The 18,497-nt window shown below is 46.2% G+C and overlaps 2 protein-coding genes across 2 annotated transcripts; both read left to right on the top strand.

The window, feature by feature from the left end:
- Nucleotides 1–251: 251 nt before the first annotated feature.
- Nucleotides 252–8,865, top strand: LOC111949264. The gene is made up of 6 exons (XM_023966063.1): nucleotides 252–781; nucleotides 864–1,003; nucleotides 1,256–1,372; nucleotides 1,470–1,589; nucleotides 8,309–8,439; nucleotides 8,505–8,865. The coding sequence occupies exons 1-6, from the start codon at nucleotides 648–650 to the stop codon at nucleotides 8,556–8,558; spliced, it is 696 nt and encodes a 231-aa protein (XP_023821831.1). The 5' UTR covers nucleotides 252–647; the 3' UTR covers nucleotides 8,559–8,865.
- Nucleotides 8,866–13,120: 4,255 nt separating this feature from the next.
- On the top strand, nucleotides 13,121–17,048 carry LOC105358461 (serrate RNA effector molecule homolog). Its single transcript, XM_011494116.3, has 3 exons — nucleotides 13,121–13,250; nucleotides 16,544–16,680; nucleotides 16,847–17,048. Exons 2-3 carry the CDS (start codon nucleotides 16,562–16,564, stop codon nucleotides 17,031–17,033), a joined length of 306 nt encoding a protein of 101 aa, XP_011492418.1. The 5' UTR covers nucleotides 13,121–13,250; nucleotides 16,544–16,561; the 3' UTR covers nucleotides 17,034–17,048.
- The last annotated feature ends 1,449 nt before the right edge of the window (nucleotides 17,049–18,497 follow it).

Raw genomic sequence — 18,497 nt, 5'->3', positions numbered from 1 at the left:
ATCATGTGATCCATTCATGAACAGCAGCCTGTGATTGGCTGATCATGTGATCATTAATGAACAGCAGCCTGTGATTGGCTGAGCTCTGATCATGTGATCCATTCATGAACAGCAGCCTGTGATTGGCTGAGCTCTGATCATGTGATCCATTCATGAACAGCAGCCTGTGATTGGCTGATCATGTGATCATTCATGAACAGCAGCCTGTGATTGGCTGAGCTCTGATCATGTGATCATTAATGAACAGCAGCCTGTGATTGGCTGAGCTCTGATCATGTGATCATTAATGAACAGCAGCCTGTGATTGGCTGAGCCCTCATCCTGACCCGACTGATTAACTGGTTGGTGGTTGTGGTTCATGTGAGGTTCAAACCTGCGGTGTCTCCCTCTGACGGTCAGACGCTGCCTCCTGCAGGCGGCTCTGCTCCTGAGTTTTACACTGATGACCAAACGGACGCAGACAGCAGCTCAGACTGAACGGGACGGCCTGAACCGGAGGAACCAGAAAACCTCCTGTGACGGACAGCTGAGCTGTGTGGGCGGAGCCTGCCGGTCTCTGAAGAGCGGATCCCTGCCGTGACCCCGTGACCCCCACAGAAGATGGATCATTCCCGGCAAAAGAGGCTTCCAGGCCTTCAGGGACCCAAATGCAGAACCGTTTATACCAAACCCAGATCTGTGGACAGACTCCGCCCCCACAGGTGCTCCTCACCTGCTGCCTCCTCCTCCTGGCTGCTGGTCTTCCCCACTTTTATAGCAGGGGGGGGTTGTGCACTCACAGGTGAAAGTCTGCTTTGCTGTTGTTTCCCTGGTCTCCATGGTAACCCCGTCATAAAATGTCAATAATTAATGTGGACTTTCAGCCTTTCTGCATGTCTATGCACATACGTGCACGCGCACACGTGCACGGCGCCGCCCAGCGAGCAGACCAGCTCAGACTTTGTCCCTGACAGGAAGCTGTTGTCCGGCCGCGTAACCACAGCCGAGGAGGAGCCGCACACCAGTGAGTACAACCTGGGGGGGGGGGGGTCTGTTGAGTCCAGGGAACCGGCGGTTCTGATCCGTCATGTGACGGCAGCAGACCCACCTGCTCAGGTGAGTCATCAACGGGTTTGTTTTACTGTCAGATGCCCCCCCCCCCCCCCCCCCCCGTTGGTGGATGTTCTGCACATGCTCAGTGGAACCCCCCCCCCACACACACACACACACAGTGAAGCTTTAACCTGATGTAGATCTCTGACTCCGCCCTCTGCAGGCATGTCTTCCTCCCCGGTGACCCCGGAGTTCAACCCTCAGCCCCCCTCCTCTTCATCTCCTGCTCCTCCTCTTCGCTCCCTCAGGAGTCCGGAGCTTCAGGCGGAGTTTCTCAAAGGTGAGTCCACATCAGATATAAGCCCCGCCCCCGACCAGAACCTGAGGGGGGGCGAGGTCGACAGTCTCTCTGTGACATCCTCCTCTTCCTCCCTCAGAGCGCCAAAACAAGTTCCAGTTCCACGATGACATCAGTTCCTCCACCGTCCCCCCATCCCCCTCCTCCTCCTGCTCTTCCTCCCCCCGGAGCTCCTCCACCTCCCCCGACGGCAGACGGGGTGAGTTTGTCTCCTCACTTTGGAGAGAAAGAAAGGAGGAAAAGAGGATGAGGTTCATCTTCATCATCTGGACAGAACCTAGCGGTTAGAGGAGAACGTTCTGATCTGAAGCTTTATGGAACACATGGTGATCATCAGCATAGACATCGCTTTGATGTGCCGCTGCAGTGTGAGCCGTTACCGTGACAACGCACTGGACCATCTATCAAATAGTCCACTTTTTGTTAAAAGCAATTTAAACTACAAATGAACAGATTAACGTACAAACGTTGGTTGAATACGTCTTTCTTTGTGAGTGGCGTGTGGGTCATGTCGGGGTTAACGGCGGACAGAGTCTTCAGAACTGGACGGTTACAGGATGGTAGCTTCTGCACGGTGATGCTGAGGAAGAAGGCCGTTATCCCGCTGAAACCACGCTCACTTACAAAAGAAAAAAAACATTCAACCAGTTCTTCATTCTTGGTATTTTTTCGGTTTAGTCTCCTTTTTCACAAAAGCGGACTATTTTTGACGTGGTGCGGCGTGTTTTCACGGTCATGTGACAACACGCCGCTGAGCCAGCAGTGACCTGGACTGCAGCAGCAAAACAAAGTGATCTCTATGCTGATGATCACGATGTGTTACAGAAAGCATCAGATCAGAGAAAGTTCTTTTCTAACCGCTTGGTTCTGTCCAGATCATGAGGATGAAGCAGAGCAGTGATTCAGAACATTTAAGATGTGTGACCGGAACTACTTTTGTAGGCGTGCAGCCACACCCAGCAGCCAATCAGAGTTGAGTATTCTGGTCTAACAGACATTATTTCACTTCGTGGAAGCATCTGTCCAATGTGAAGGCTTCTGGGTCGCCTGTTAATTTCTGATAATGCAGGCCTGGTCTATCATTAAGGAGGGTCAAAGGTCAGAGATGTCCAAAGTCTGTCTATTTTAGTTTAGAATCGACTCCTGTTCATATTTTAGGACTGATTCTACGTTTTTGTAACTATTGGTGTAAAAGACCTGCTGGGACAGACGTGCTAGGATGTATGGCTGTAAACACAAACTGGACTAAGTTAAACTAGACTAAGTTAAACTGGACTAAGTTAAACTGGACTAAGCTAAACTGGTCTAAGTTAAACTGCACTAAGCTAAACTGGACTAAGTTAAACTGGACTAAGTTAAACTGGACTAAGTTAAACTGGACTAAGCTAAACTGGACTAAGTTAAACTGGACTAAGCTAAACTGGACTAAGCTAAACTGGACTAAGCTTAACTGGACTAAGCTAAACTGGACTAAGTTAAAATGGACTAAATTCAACTGGACTAAGTTAAACTGGACTAAGCTAAACTGGACTAAGTTAAACTGGACTAAATTCAACTGGACTAAGTTAAACTGGACTAAGCTAAACTCGACTAAATACAACTGGACTAAGTTAAAATGGACTAAATTCAACTGGACTAAGTTAAACTGGACTAAGCTAAACTGGACTAAGTTAAACTGGACTAAATTCAACTGGACTAAGCTTAACTGGACTAAGCTAAACTGGACTAAGTTAAAATGGACTAAATTCAACTGGACTAAGTTAAACTGGACTAAATTCAACTGGACTAAGTTAAACTGGACTAAGCTAAACTCGACTAAATACAACTGGACTAAGTTAAAATGGACTAAATTCAACTGGACTAAGTTAAACTGGACTAAATTCAACTGGACTAAGTTAAACTGGACTAAATTCAACTGGACCTAAGGTCCTCTTTCAGAATTTTTCTCATTTCAAATAAGACATCTGTCCAGTAATTCTGTATTTTAATACAAGACCAGAAATAATGAGTGAGATGGCCGATCTCCGTCTTACACTTAAAGCAGAATGGAGAGACATCTTTTCTGTATGTGGAGAGGCGGTTTGGGGCAATGTGTACTCGATGCAGAATCACTAGTTGTATTGCTTTTGTCCGGTTACACACTGTTAATTTTTTGCATTATCCCAAATGTCTTCTGTTATTATGACACCCAGCTCCTTCTCCCAGGTCCTTTCGACTAGTATCCGAGAACTAGCATTAGAGCAATTCTTCAGGGCAGCGTAAAAGGTTCTCATGGAGACCCCCCCCCTGATGGAGAAGTACCAGTTTTTCCATCTGTGTGACTTTCACATCAGTCAATAGTGAAGTATTCTTGGAAATAAAGTCTCTGATCTGGAAATATTGGAACAGATCGCTCCTCGGTACATCATATTTGTCCATAATTTGGTTGAAAGACATAAGGGTTGGACCATTAAATAGATCCCCCAAAGAGCAGATTCCCTTAGCTGACCACTTTTTGAAGACTAGATCCAAGGTGCCAGGGAGGAAGTCAGGGTTATCGGTAATTGGGGTGAGAGCCGAGGTACATCCTTGCCTATCTTCCATTTGTTGTGTAAGTCTCCATGCTCTGACTGCACTGACGGTGACTGGGTTGTTGCAAAGTTTTTTTGTACATTTGAGCTTTTTGATCCGGCCTAGCCACGATAGGGGAAGGAGGCTCCACCTCTCCAGATCCTGTTTTATTCTGTTGAATAATGGGTCAAAATGTATTTGAAACATCTGGTTAAATTTAGGAGTAATATATATACCTAGATATATTAGGCCTGCAGGGGACCACTTAAATGGAAAAGGATTGGGGCTGTCAGGCTGTTGCTGCACATTACCAAGGGGCGTTGCCTCTGATTTGGATACATTTATCTTGTAACCCGAGAAGGCAGCAAACCTTGTCATGATCTGACTAAGGCGAGGGACCGATAGAGAGGGGTTTCTCAGAAATAATAATACATCGTCCGCATATAGTGTAATCTTGTGTGATTTCCCCCCCAGATCCAGTCCCATCATTAGAGAGTCCTGCCTGATATATTCTGCTAGTGGTTCTATTGCCAGTACAAACAGAAGAGGTGACAAGGGGCAGCCCTGTCTGCTACCCCTCTGGACCACAACATTAGCTGACCTTAGGCCATTAGTTCTAACTGCAGCCAGTGGCTGAGTATATAAGACCTTTGACCTTTATCCAGTTAATAAAGCCATCACCCCAACCCAACTTCTGAAGTGTGAAGAAGAAGTACGACCATTCAACTCGCTCAAAGGCTTTTTCTGCATCCAGGGAAATTACCAAACCGTCCAAAGCTTTTTGGTCAGAGAGTTGAATGACATTTAATAGCCTTCTAACATTATTATACGAGTTCAGACCCTTAATAAAGCCACTTTGATCTTCCTTAACAACATGGGCATACCTTTTGACTCTGAGCTATTTTTTATCCTTCACATTAAAATGTGGTTAAGACAGGATTTTACCACCCTAAAAACATTGCCCGGGTCCACCGTTCCTCTCAAGGCAAGGCAAGTTTATTTGTGTAGCACAATTCGTACACAAAGTAATTCAAAGTGCTTCACAAAACAGAAAAATGCATTAAAATCACAATACATCATAGAAATAATCAACGTAAAATTTACTTTAAAAGAAAAGAAAAAAAAAAAGATTTAAAAAGAAAGGAAGGAAAGAAAAGTGCAGATAGGACCTTTCAGTCATATACACGGCTAAACAGAAATGTTTTAAGTCTAGATTTGAACATGAACACAGAAGAGGCCTGTCTTACGCCTTCAGGGAGGCTGTTCCAGATTTTAGCTGCAGAATATTGAAACGCTGATTCCCCTTGTTTAGTTCTGACTCTGGGCATCAACAGGAGGCCGGCCCCTGAGGTCCTCAGAGTACGAGATGGTTCATATGGCACTAACATGTCAGAGATGTACTTTGGTGCTCGGCCATGGAGAGACTTGTACACAAGCAGAGCTGCTTTGAAGTCTATTCTTTCAGGTACAGGGAGCCAGTGCAGAGACCTGAGCACAGGACTAATGTGATCATACTTCCTGGTTCTGGTCAGGACTCGAGCAGCAGCATTCTGGATGTACTGAAGCTGTTTTACAGCTGGTTTGGAGAGGCCGGTGAGCAGGCCGTTACAGTAGTCTAACCTGCTGGAGACAAATGCATGAATAAGTATCTCCAGGTCTGGCTTTGACACTATGTTTTTGATTTTGGCAATGTTTTTCAGACGGTAAAATGCCGCTGATGTTACTGACTTGATATGGCTGTTAAAGTTCAGGTCAGAGTCCATGATTACCCCTAGATTTCTGACTTGATTTGAGGGTTTAAGAGACAGAGAATGAAGGTAGCTGCTGACAATTTCTCTTTGTTTCTGTGGGCCAAAAATAATAACTTCGGTCTTGTTTGAGTTTAGCTGGAGAAAGTTGTTCTGCATCCATGCGCTGATCTGTTGGAGGCAGTGGCTGAGTGAATCCACCGGCCCATATTCACCTGTTGTCAGTGACACATAGATCTGAGTATCATCTGCATAGTTGTGATAAGATATGTTATTACTGCGTATTAACTGCCCTAGTGGCAGCATGTAGAGGTTGAACAGAAGGGGTCCCAGGATCGATCCCTGGGGCACACCACAATTCAAGGCCATGTAGTCTGAGACACAACTCCCAATTTCAACAAAATATTTCCTGTCTTCTAGATAAGACTTGAGCCAACTTAGGGCAGATCCAGAGATGCCAACCCAGTCTTGGAGTCTGTGCAAAAGGATCCCATGATCAACAGTATCAAAGGCAGCGCTCAGGTCTAGCAGGATTAAGACAGTGACTTTGCCATCATCAGTGTTCAGGCGGATGTCGTTGGTTACCTTGATAAGAGCAGTTTCTGTGCTATGATGGGGTCTAAAACCTGACTGGAAAACATCAAATGAATTGAAAAATTTGATTTGAAAAATCAAATGAGCAGCAACAGCTGTTGCAGAACTCAGCGTCACAAGTTCTGACGAGGACCAGAGGAACACATGACACCGGATTTAAAATGGCTGCATTGGCTCCCTGTGCGTTTCAGGATTTATTTTAAAGATCTTTTAATGGTTTATAAATGTTTTTGTGGTCTTGGGCCTTCTTATTTAAATGATATTCTTTTTAAATATGAACCCTCACAGACCCTGAGGGCTCTTAGTTGTTCCTAAGGTGAGGACCAAAACTTATGGTGAGGCTTCGTTCTGCCATTACGGTTCTCGCCTGTGGAACAGCCTGCCGGAGAACTTCAGGCCCGCAGAGACTGTAGAGGATTTTAAGAAGAGGCTCAAGACCCACCTTTATAATTTAGCTTTTAGTTAATATTAACTGCTAATTTATTCTATTAGTTTTAGTCTAGGCTATTTTATGTATTTATTTTCATTTTATGCATCTTATTCTCAGTTTTATGTTTTTATATTCATCTTATGTTTTTAATTTTAGTATCTTATAATGATTTTAGCTCCAGTGTTTCTTGTGGGGATCTTTTCCTCCAGGGCTGCCGGCCTGGTCGGTGGTTGTTGCTGCAGTTGTTGCCCTTGCTGGGGCAGCTGGGGTTTAACTTTGCAGCTTCACAGCTGTGAAGGGGACCCCAGTGTTGTCCCAGTCTGGGGGCTGTGGCGATGCTCCCATGGCCGAGCTGGCTCCTGGTATGAAGAGATTCCCAAATAGTGTTTCCTCAGCAGAGTTGTTTGTTTGTCGATTTATTAATTTACTTATTTAAATATATATATTTTATCTTTTTTCAGTTACATTACATAGTCAATGTTCATTGTATGTGGGGGTCATGGCTCATATGTTCTAACGGAGGGAAGTGGGAAGGGTGGGTTGGGTTTTTACTGTAATATTGTGTGTTTCCTGTTTTTAATGTTAAAGCAATGCATGACAAGTGCTATTTTATCAATAAAGTTTGATTAGATTGATTGACTAAGTTAAACTGGACTAAGCTGAACTGGACTAAGCTAAAGTGGACTAAGCTAAAGTGGACTAAGTTAAACTGGACTAAGCTAAACTGGACTAAGCTAAAGTGGACTAAGCTAAAGTGGACTAAGTTAAACTGGACTAAGCTAAACTGGACTAAGCTAAAGTGGACTAAGCTAAAGTGGACTAAGTTAAACTGGACTAAGCTAAACTGGACTAACTTAAACTGGACTAACTTAAACTGGACTAAGCTGAACTGGACTTAGTTAAACTGGACTTAGTTAAACTGGACTAAGCTAAACTGGAACTGAGCTAAACTGGACTAACTTAAACTGGACTAAGATAAACTGGACTAAGCTAAACTGGACTAAGCTAAACTGGACTAATTTAAACTGGACTAAGCTAAACTGGACTAAGTTAAACTGGACTAACTTAAACTGGACTAAGATAAACTGGACTAAGCTAAAGTGGACTAAGCTAAAGTGGACTAAGTTAAACTGGACTAAGCTAAAGTGGACTAAGCTAAAGTGGACTAAGTTAAACTGGACTAAGCTAAACTGGACTAACTTAAACTGGACTAATTTAAACTGGACTAAGCTAAACTGGACTAAGTTAAACTGGACTTAGTTAAACTGGACTAAGATAAACTGGACTAAGTTAAACTGGACTAAGTTAAACTGGACTTAGTTAAACTGGACTAAGTTAAACTGGACTAAGTTAAACTGGACTAACTTAAACTGGACTAAGCTAAACTGGACTAAGCTAAACTGGACTAAGCTAAACTGGACTTAGTTAAACTGGACTTAGTTAAACTGGACTAAGTTAAACTGGACTAAGCTAAACTGGACTAAGTTAAACTGGACTAAGTTAAACTGGACTAAGGTAAACTGGACTTAGTTAAACTGGACTGGAGTCTCTGGAGGACGAGCGTCTGCTTCACTAACTCGGCTTCTGTCCGTCCAGCCCGTCTGTCTCTGTCCAGCCCGGAGCTTCTGACCGAGCTGAAAGAGTCCAGGACACGCCCCCTCAGACACGTCCCCCCCCATGGGGGCATGACCGTGGTGTTCTCTGGACGAGGTCGTGGCGCTCCACAGGTAATTGCACCCTCGTCTTTGACCTCGTCCTGCTTCACGTGGCTTAACCTGCCTCACTGCTGCAGGTGTCAGGCTCCGCCCCCGCCGCTAAACCAACCAATCCAAGGACCAGTCACTGACGGCTGGGACACGGTCTGAAACTGTGACACGCCACTCGACCTCACCGAACGCCATGACATCTGAAACTGGAAAGGCCCTCCCTCTGTTGAGGCCCCGGCCCTGCTGTCCTGTCTAGAGGCGTGTGTTGGTCCTGATGGACGTCCTGAAAGACTTTCTGATGACTCGCCGTGTTTTCTGTGAACACGCCGCGTATTCAGGACATCTATTAGTCCACAAAACTGTTGTTTACGGCTATAAACGGTTTGTAAGGATGATTAACGGAGACAGAAAAAAGACAGAAATAAAGTTTATCTATGAAAATCTAAACCACTGATGTCCCTGTGAGTGAAGTCAGACGGCTGTGAGACGGTCCGTCCAGCTGTAGACAGACGGCTGTGAGACAGTCGGTCCAGCTGGAGACAGACGGCTGTGAGACGGTCCGTCCAGCTGGAGACAGACGGCTGTGAGAGGGTCCGTCCAGCTGGAGACAGACGGCTGTGAGACGGTCCGTCCAGCTGGAGACAGACGGCTGTGAGACGGTCCGTCCAGCTGGAGACAGACGGCTGTGAGACGGTCCGTCCAGCTGGAGACAGACGGCTGTGAGACGGTCCGTCCAGCTGGAGACAGACGGCTGTGAGACGGTCCGTCCAGCTGGAGACAGACGGCTGTGAGACGGTCCGTCCAGCTGGAGACAGACGGCTGTGAGGCGGTCCGTCCAGCTGGAGACAGACGGCTGTGAGGCGGTCCGTCCAGGTGGAGACAGACGGTTGTGAGACAGTCGGTCCAGCTGGAGACAGACGGTTGTGAGACAGTCGGTCCAGCTGGAGACAGACGGCTGTGAGACGGTCCGTCCAGCTGGAGACAGACGGTTGTGAGACAGTCGGTCCAGCTGGAGACAGACGGTTGTGAGACAGTCGGTCCAGCTGGAGACAGACGGTTGTGAGACAGTTGGTCCAGCTGGAGACAGACGCCACAATCCTTCCAGCTGGAGACAGACGGCTGTGAGACGGTCCGTCCAGCTGGAGATAGACAGCTGTGAGACGGTCCGTCCAGCTGGAGACAGACGGTTGTGAGACAGTCGGTCCAGCTGGAGTCAGACGGCACAATCCTTCCAGCTGGAGACAGACGGCTGTGAGACAGTCGGTCCAGCTGGAGACAGACGGCTGTGAGACGGTCCGTCCAGCTGGAGACAGACGGTTGTGAGACAGTCGGTCCAGCTGGAGACAGACGGTTGTGAGACAGTCGGTCCAGCTGGAGACAGACGGTTGTGAGACAGTTGGTCCAGCTGGAGACAGACGGCTGTGAGACGGTCCGTCCAGCTGGAGACAGACGGTTGTGAGACAGTCGGTCCAGCTGGAGACAGACGCCACAATCCTTCCAGCTGGAGACAGACGGTTGTGAGACGGTCCGTCCAGCTGGAGATAGACAGCTGTGAGACGGTCCGTCCAGCTGGAGACAGACGGTTGTGAGACAGTCGGTCCAGCTGGAGTCAGACGGCACAATCCTTCCAGCTGGAGACAGACGGCTGTGAGACAGTCGGTCCAGCTGGAGACAGACGGCTGTGAGACGGTCAGTCCAGCTGGAGACAGACAGGTCTGAATGAAGGAGGAGGAGAGACAGAATCTGACAGACAGATTCGTAAAAACATGAAGCTAGCTTTGAGTCCACGTTCCAACAGACGTGACGGTTCTCAGGCAGAAACATTCAACTGAAGCAGCGTGAGCCTCATCCATGAAACGGATCCATCAGAACGGATCCATCAGAACCTTATTGATCCACCAGAACCTTGACTTGATCCCAGAGCTCTGATGATTGACAGACGTGTTTCCTGTGAGGACGTCTCCCTCGTGGACTTTATATAATAACGTTAGATGGATTTATCTGTAGATGGAGGCCGTCTGCCCTGCAACCCCCCCACATGGTCTGACCCAACCCCCCCTTTGTCCCGGGTCTTACAGACCCACCAGAGATCACTGTCTGATTCTATTTTCATCAGAGTGAAGTAACCAGATCATCCCTAATGGATCAATAACATTGTAAGAGTTCTGCTTCAGTTCCATGAAGTCCAGACTCTGTGGTTCTGAGACCCGAGACGCGGTTCTGACTGTCAGTCTGAGACAAAAACAAAGACACAACACAATCATGTGTGCACAACTGTGTCTATGAACACAAAGTTACTGACTGACGGGTTCATTTTGTCATCTGGAAAGGATTTCTACATTTCAATAGAAGTCAATAGAATCAGGCTTCAACATATAAATGTTAGAATTCCAGGTGAAAAATGGAATAAAGTTTTGATCTAGATGGAAATTCTAGACTTATAGAAATGTTTCTAAATGATGTGAGGACTTGGAGACAGAAACATGTTTGTGGAGCTGAGAGGAGCAACGTCCCATAATCCTTTGCGTCAGGATCCCCAGTCTGACCTCAGGATGTGCAGAGGGACGGATTCAGAACATTTAGGGAGGGGGCAGCCCCCCCCTGATGACACCCTGACTGTTATGAATTAGTTTTTCATCGATAAAGCCGTTTTTCCATTTGGAAGGTTCCAAAAACGTGAGGCAGGGACGTGTTGACAAAAACTGGAAGAATACGCAGCAGAAGGCAAACAATGTCATGAAATACAGATATTAGTTACACCAATAAATGAAACACAGACAAGTGATACCAAAATATAAGAAGACATTGACAAAAAGGATGAAAATGAAAAGAAACAAAGGCATCAATCCAGAGTTTTCTAGTTTTAAAGTTTGTTTTTTCCTGGAGGGGTTTATAAGAAATCAGATTGTTTTTGAAAGACAAAATATGTGGCTTTGCTTTTATAAAATGACATTTATGAATAAAAAATAGACCTAAAAATAAACTGAATATTTTTTTCAAAACACCCAAATTGAAAGTTAAAGTATGAGAAGCAGAGATTGAGTTTTTATTGTTTTTATTATACTCTGGCTCATCTCTGCTCCTGCTCCTACACCTGGCTGTGGATCCTGCCTCTGGCTCATCTCTGGCTCGTCTCTGCTCTGTACCTGACCGAGTACCTCGTCTCTGCTCCTGCTCCTACACCTGGCTGTGGTTCCTGTCTCCGGCTCGACTCGCGCCTTTGACTGTCCCGATAACCACGGCTGGATGAAGCTCGTCTGCTGGACTTTATATATGTAGTTGTAGATTTAGATAAGTTAATTCTTCTCTAAGAGTTCTGGTAAATCGCCTGTCCGTCCTGGGGGAGGATCCCTCCTTCATGTGGACACCCCTGAGGTTTCTTGTTTTTTTAGGAATCCGTTTTTTTTGGGAGTTTTTCCTTACCGTGAAGGGGGGTCTAAGGGCAGGGATGGCAGTATAGCTTAGTCAGTTCAGTTAAAGTTTAGTATTTTCCTATTGAACTCTGTATTCGTGATCTTTTTGAGTTCATGTTTATTTTTATGTTTGACTGTTTTTGACTGAATTTTGGCTACACAGATAAAATTGAATAGAATTGAATAGAATGACTGAACGTCTCATTAATGACTCTTTCCAGAACATTTGAACCAAACTACCGTCATGTTTAAGTGTTAAAGTTCTGTTAAAATATCATAAAATATAAGAGTAGAAATTCAAGATGAAACAAATAAAATGTTAAAATGATGTGATAAAACATAAGAATGAAAAAGATGTGACATGAAATCTAATTCAAAGCTGATTTAAACAGGTCAGTCTTTAGTTTCTTTTTAGAAACCTGGACAGTGGATGAGGTCCTCACCGTGGTTCTCTGTCCTGACCCTGGGGGCCTTCAGCAGGCCCCCGCCGGAGGACCCAAAGACTCTGGGAGGTTCATAATTTTCCACGTGTGGGATCAATAAAGTATTTCTGATTCTGATAAATTAAAAGCAAATCTGATTTACAAGAAGGACCAAGACCACGGACACTCCTAAACCAGCCCCGTCTGTCCAGATGATTCCTGTAGAGACTCCTGAATATTCAGTCAGCATAGAATCCAGACTGTCATCAGCCGGACCGCGGTCCAGACTCCAACCTCTACCTTCTCATTTGTGAGAGGATGGAGGTTCAAGTCCAACAGAGCAAAACCTGTCTGTGGCATTCAGACAGTCTGATGGGAATAGAAGTGGATCAAGATCCAGTTTGAGAAAAAGATCACCACCAAACATCTGAAGTAGATCACCCCCCCCATAGGTGGAATGACCCCCCCCCCCCCCCGCCTCTATAGGTTTAACTGTGTTGTTTGTTATTCCAGACACAATCCTACTATTTTAGATGAATCTTCTTTGTGTCAGAAATAGAAACCACACATGGAGAATTCTACCAAACCCTGAAATGTCTCACCTCCTCATCCTCTCCTCATCTTCCTCTGAGCTGTTTTCATTTAAAGAGATTAGACCGCTAATGTTTTCATAGAAGCTGGCGTCCAAATGATCTTTGAGGTTTTTATGTTTTCAAAGAGTTTCTAGATTCTCCAGTTCCATTTCAATAAAGGTCATAAGTTCAACCTGAATGAAAAACGTGAGCAGAACCACCAGAACAAGAACAGAATGTTTGCAGAGGTTTAGGACCTGAAGAGAACCGGACGTTCTCCGCCAGGACGGCAGACGGCGATCATGCAGCCACAACCGGACGTGACGTCAGCAGCGCCGTTGATTGTCGCTGCTCTCGGACCCACGGCGGGATTCGGCGTCGGTTGTTCAGGCTCGGTTCTCAGAGTCGAGCCCTCTTCGTTTCAGGTACATAAACGGGGGACGCGCGTGCCGTTTGCTGTAGCGTGACCGCGGTGGGCATCGATGTGCGCATGCGCGTCTGAGTCTGCACGATGAGCGTGGTGCTAATTAGCATGCTAGCTTGCAGGCAGCGCTAATGTGATGCTAGCAGGTTTGCGGTTCGCTTTGATTTTATTTGTTTGTTTACCGTAAACAGGCGGGATTTCTACGTTAAATAAACAAACTACAAAGAAGAGGAGCTTTCTGACTGTTAGCAGAAGCTAACAGGCTAATCAATCACGTGTTTGAGTGACAGAGAAATGAAGTGAAGAACAGGCGGCGCGGAATAAATCCGGATCTTCGGATCCAGGAACGTAAAATTCCAGAACACCAGAGTTCAGTTCTGCAGAAATCCCGCTGGTTCCGATTTGATCAACAGTAGAGAAAGAAAAAATCACATTTGGTTGTTTTTCTTCGAGCTGTTGAAGCTCTTCTGCTGTTATGAATAAAAACAAATCTGTTTACAGTAAACCAGGGATGTAATTACAGTTTCACATTTTTACCTGGTCCTTATGTTCTTGTGTTGGAAAGGGCCTAAAGAGCTTTTCAATGACATAAAGATCATCCCGATAGCTCAAAGAATGACAGTTATTCCACTTCAGGGGCCTCATTTCTAAAGGTTGCGTCCGCACAAAAGAAGGCGTACGCCACTCTCTACGCAATAGTTGAGATTTATAAAAAGCAAACTTGACGGGAAAATGTGCGGTCCTTCACGCTCTGACCCAGGCGTACGCACAAAAACGGGTGAAATGAGAAACGGCGACACCGTCGGCAGATGGAAGAAACACGTGAAAGTGAAAATGACAATACTGCCTCTCAGAAATAACATGAAGACTTCACAAAGCAAGACTGACAATTAACAGCTACACAAACACCCGTTTGATCGATCAGCAGTGAAACAAACAAAAAGAATCAAACGAAAATTACAACAGAAATTCAAATGAACACTTATTTGCAAAAAGAAAAGTGAAATATGTTCTGCAATATTGGCATGTTGTGCAATTCATCCTCATAAATAATATAGTTAACAGAACGAAATAATGTACAAAACTGATATTCTCGTCAGTGTGTCCATCTGGCGGAGCAGATATAGGTGCAATTAGACAGACAGATGGATAGATAGAGATGTATTAATTGTCCACTGGGGAAAGTTGTTTTCATAGTAAAACATTTCTTCATAAGCTATGGAATTATGGTATTCATGCATATGCCTTTAGTTTGTTTTATTTTTGATAAAACAATGTATGGCGTATGTCTCAACCATTCAGAAAGCAACAAGAAATTACATTTGCGCTGAACAATTTCCCATTTCCACGTGGATTATTACCGACATCTGTAGCTTATCAGATGTAATTAAATGGATGGAAATAAAATGCCCCATCACAATGCGTAATGACGCACAATGGCTGATCTTGCGCTCTTAGAAGATGTGGCAAATGGAAGAATTCGGAGTGAACGCATCTTTAGACAGCAAGAAGACTTGCTGGCAAACGAGGACGAGTGGCTTATGAGCCGGTTCCGACTTCCTCTGCGGGCTTTTGGGGGGGGGGTCACCCGGTGCATCTGGCGCGTCGGTGTCCCCCTGCGCCTCAGTCACCACTCCACTTAAAAGGGATTCCCCAATTATTGCCGCCAGTCTCTCATCAGGAGGGGTCAGCTCCGGTGTCGTCCCCCCCCCCCAGACACGGGTGTGTGTGTGTGTGTTTGGGGGGGGGGGGGGGGGGGGGTCAGCGCTAGACGTTTTTTTGCCTTGACTTTGATGTCCGACCTTTTCTTTTATTTCGGCCACGGTCCGAGGTTGTGAGGCTGCAGCATTTTCGGCGTCTGCCACCGTCTGCCGCTCACGTGGCTTTTAGGCATTAGTAATGCCCACACTGTGCCCTCCAAACAACATTATTCCTCTCTTTTCCACCTCGCCAACGATAACTTCTACTTCACATTGAGTGAAGTTACGTTTTTTTCATTTCCTCTCTGTGTTTGCCATGGTTTCGCCATCCATGAATATTCATTTATGGGCGTTTCACAGACTATTTATGGGCAACTATGGGCGTGTCATGAAGCCGCAAAAGCTGCGCAGCATTTAGAATCGGTTGTGATTTATTAAGGGAAAGATGCGTAGGATGTGCGTGCGCACGGTTTCAGAAATCCGAATATTTCTGTGCGTACGCACGTCCTATGTTTCATCCGTACGCCACTTCTGACGCAAATCCTACGCAAAGTTTTACAAATGAGGCCCCAGGTCTGCAGATCTGGTCTGATTTTCTTCCCCAAATAAGCAGCAAAGTCGTAGAATTTCTGTGACCCAGAACAAGAACGGAAGGCTCAGAGTGTCAGAACCTTCTGATTCTTTGTCCGGTTCAAGAAAGGGAGGCATCATTACAAAGAACTACAGGAAACAATTCTGTATTCATTTCCATCTGATCACAGAATCATGACTGATGACTGGAATGGAGACGGTATTCAAAGAAAACAGATGTTTTCAGGAAATCTGCAGCTTGACTTTAATCAAGTTCAGTGAGGACAGAATCTGGAATCAACAGATGTTTATGTGAAAATAAAAGATGAATATCCAAGAGGCAGATCCAACTTAAACAGAAATCAAATGAAAAACACAATGAATTAGGTAAATAAATAGTGTTTACAGTCTGAGGAAATAGAGAAATAATGGGTAAAATACAAAAAATATTTGTTAAAGTTCAAAAACAAATAAATAAAAATACAACGTTCTAAAAGCGTTTTCCATCACGGCGGCGCCGGCGGACATTCACAACGATCAATAAAGGGATCTGCTAGGTTTTGTTTTGTCATGAAATTAGCAGGACATGAAGAAAACATAAAAATATGCTAGTGGCAGAATTAGACTTTAACCTGATCAGATTAAATGTTTTGCTCGTCATTTTTTGTGAACTGAAGTTTTTGTCTGGAAAATTTCAGAAGTTATACTACACAGATAAAAAAAAGAGAAGCAGGTCAAAGACAAACACATGGAGGAAAGATGGCAGGTGAGGCTCCTGGAGCTCCGTCAGGTGGAGGTCATCAGGTGGAGCTCTGCTGTTCCATTCGTCTCCAGCAGCTCCATCTGTTGATCCGGAGGCTTCATCTGACAGAAGGGACCTTCTCCACTTCCCAGCATGCACTTGTGTCCGCTCCAATGGAGAACGCTGCACGTCCCGTGTTGTCGACACGTCTCTGTTCTACGTGGCGGTTCTCAGCGTTCTCGCGGTCTGCAGACTCTGACCTGATGCCTTCCCGCCCTGCAGGTGGCGCTCCGTGTCTGAATGGGGGACAGCGATGACGAGTTTGACCGGAGGAGGCGGGACAAGTTCAGGAGAGAGAGGAGCGACATGGAGCGATCGAGAGAGCGCGAGGAGAGGAGGAGGGATGACTGGCCGGACAGGTGAGCTCACCTGGAGGCGCCTTAGAGGGCGGAGCTTAGACGTCCAGCTCGCCGCTGACACAGAACTGAAGGGGGAGGAGCTTCAGTGGAACATTAGGAGGATGTTGCTCAGGTTTCCATGGAAACAGCTTCAGTCTGAGGTTCCTGGTGTTTCCTTCTGCTTCAGGGAGTGGGACCGCAGCAGAGAACGGAGGAGGGACTATGAGCGCGGCCGCAGAGAGAGGTTCTCCCCCCCCAGGCACATGAGCCCCCAGCACAAACGCATAAGGAGAGACTGGTGGGTACCCCTGTTCTCCACTTCTGGACGGGTCCAGTCGACCCGTCTGCTGTGTTATAGAAGAGAAAGAACGTGAAACAATGAACGTGAAGCTCAGGAATGTCTGCAGACGTGTGAAGGAACATCCAGACTGTGGGTGGAGAACATCCAGACTGTGGGTGGAGAACATCCAGACTGTAGGTGGAGAACATCCAGACTGTGGGTGGAGAACATCTACACTGTGGGTGGAGAACATCCAGACTGTGGGTGGAGAACATCCAGACTGTGGGTGGAGAACATCTACACTGTGGGTGGAGAACATCCCGACTGTGGGTGGAGAACATCCAGACTGTGGGTGGAGAACATCCAGACTGTAGGTGGAGAACATCCAGACTGTAGGTGGAGAACATCCAGACTGTGGGTGAGGAACATCCAGACTGTGGGTGAGGAACATCCAGACTGTGGGTGGAGAACATCCAGACTGTGGGTGGAGAACATCCAGACTGTAGGCGGAGAACATCCAGACTATAGGTGGAGAACATCCAGACTGTTGGTGGAGAACATCCAGACTGTGGGTGGAGAACATCCAGACTGTAGGTGGAGAACATCCAGACTGTAGGCGGAGAACATCCAGACTATAGGTGGAGAACATCCAGACTGTGGGTGGAGAACATCCAGACTGTAGGCGGAGAACATCCAGACTATAGGTGGAGAACATCCAGACTGTAGGTGGAGAACATCCAGACTGTGGGTGGAGAACATCCAGACTATAGGTGGAGAACATCCAGACTGTAGGCGGAGAACATCCAGAGTGTAGGTGGAGAACATACAAACTGTAGGTGGAGAACATACAGACTGTGGGTGTAGAACATCCAGACTGTAGGTGGAGAACATACAAACTGTAGGTGGAGAACATACAGACTGTGGGTGTAGAACATCCAGACTGTAGGTGGAGAACATACAAACTGTAGGCGGAGAACATCCAGACTATAGGTTGAGAACATCCAGACTGTAGGTGGAGAACATCCAGACTGTGGGTGGAGAACATCCAGACTGTTGGTGGAGAACTTCCAGAGTGTAGGTGGAGAACATACAGACTGTTGGTGGAGAACATCCAGACTGTGGGTGGAGAACATCCAGACTGTGGGTGGAGAACATCCAGACTGTAGGCGGAGAACATCCAGACTGTAGGCGGAGAACATCCAGACTGTAGGCGGAGAACATCCAGAGTGTAGGCGGAGAACATCCAGAGTGTAGGTGGAGAACATACAGACTGTTGGTGGAGAACATACAGACTGTGGGTGGAGAACATCCAGACTGTAGGCGGAGAACATCCAGACTGTAGGCGGAGAACATCCAGACTGTAGGCGGAGAACATCCAGAGTGTAGGCGGAGAACATCCAGAGTGTAGGTGGAGAACATACAGACTGTTGGTGGAGAACATCCAGACTGTTGATGGAGAACATCCAGACTGTGGGTGGAGAACATCCAGACTGTGGGTGGAGAACATACAGACTGTTGGTGGAGAACATCCAGACTGTGGGTGGAGAACATCCAGACT

The sequence above is a fragment of the Oryzias latipes genome, chromosome 18 (assembly GCF_002234675.1).
Source record: "Oryzias latipes chromosome 18, ASM223467v1".
Lineage (NCBI taxonomy): Eukaryota > Metazoa > Chordata > Actinopteri > Beloniformes > Adrianichthyidae > Oryzias > Oryzias latipes.
This window is presented reverse-complemented; position numbering and strand designations above follow the sequence as displayed.

Excerpts from the sequence above, each read along its gene's own strand:
- LOC111949264 (XM_023966063.1), top strand. The coding sequence starts at position 648 with ATGCAGAACCGTTTATACCAAACCCAGATCTGTGGACAGACTCCGCCC. Across the intron at positions 1,004-1,255 it reads CGAGGAGGAGCCGCACACCA|GCATGTCTTCCTCCCCGGTG; the intron begins GTGAGTACAACC and ends CGCCCTCTGCAG. Across the intron at positions 1,373-1,469 it reads TCAGGCGGAGTTTCTCAAAG|AGCGCCAAAACAAGTTCCAG; the intron begins GTGAGTCCACAT and ends TTCCTCCCTCAG.
- LOC105358461 (XM_011494116.3), top strand. The coding sequence starts at position 16,562 with ATGGGGGACAGCGATGACGAGTTTGACCGGAGGAGGCGGGACAAGTTC. Across the intron at positions 16,681-16,846 it reads AGGGATGACTGGCCGGACAG|GGAGTGGGACCGCAGCAGAG; the intron begins GTGAGCTCACCT and ends CTTCTGCTTCAG.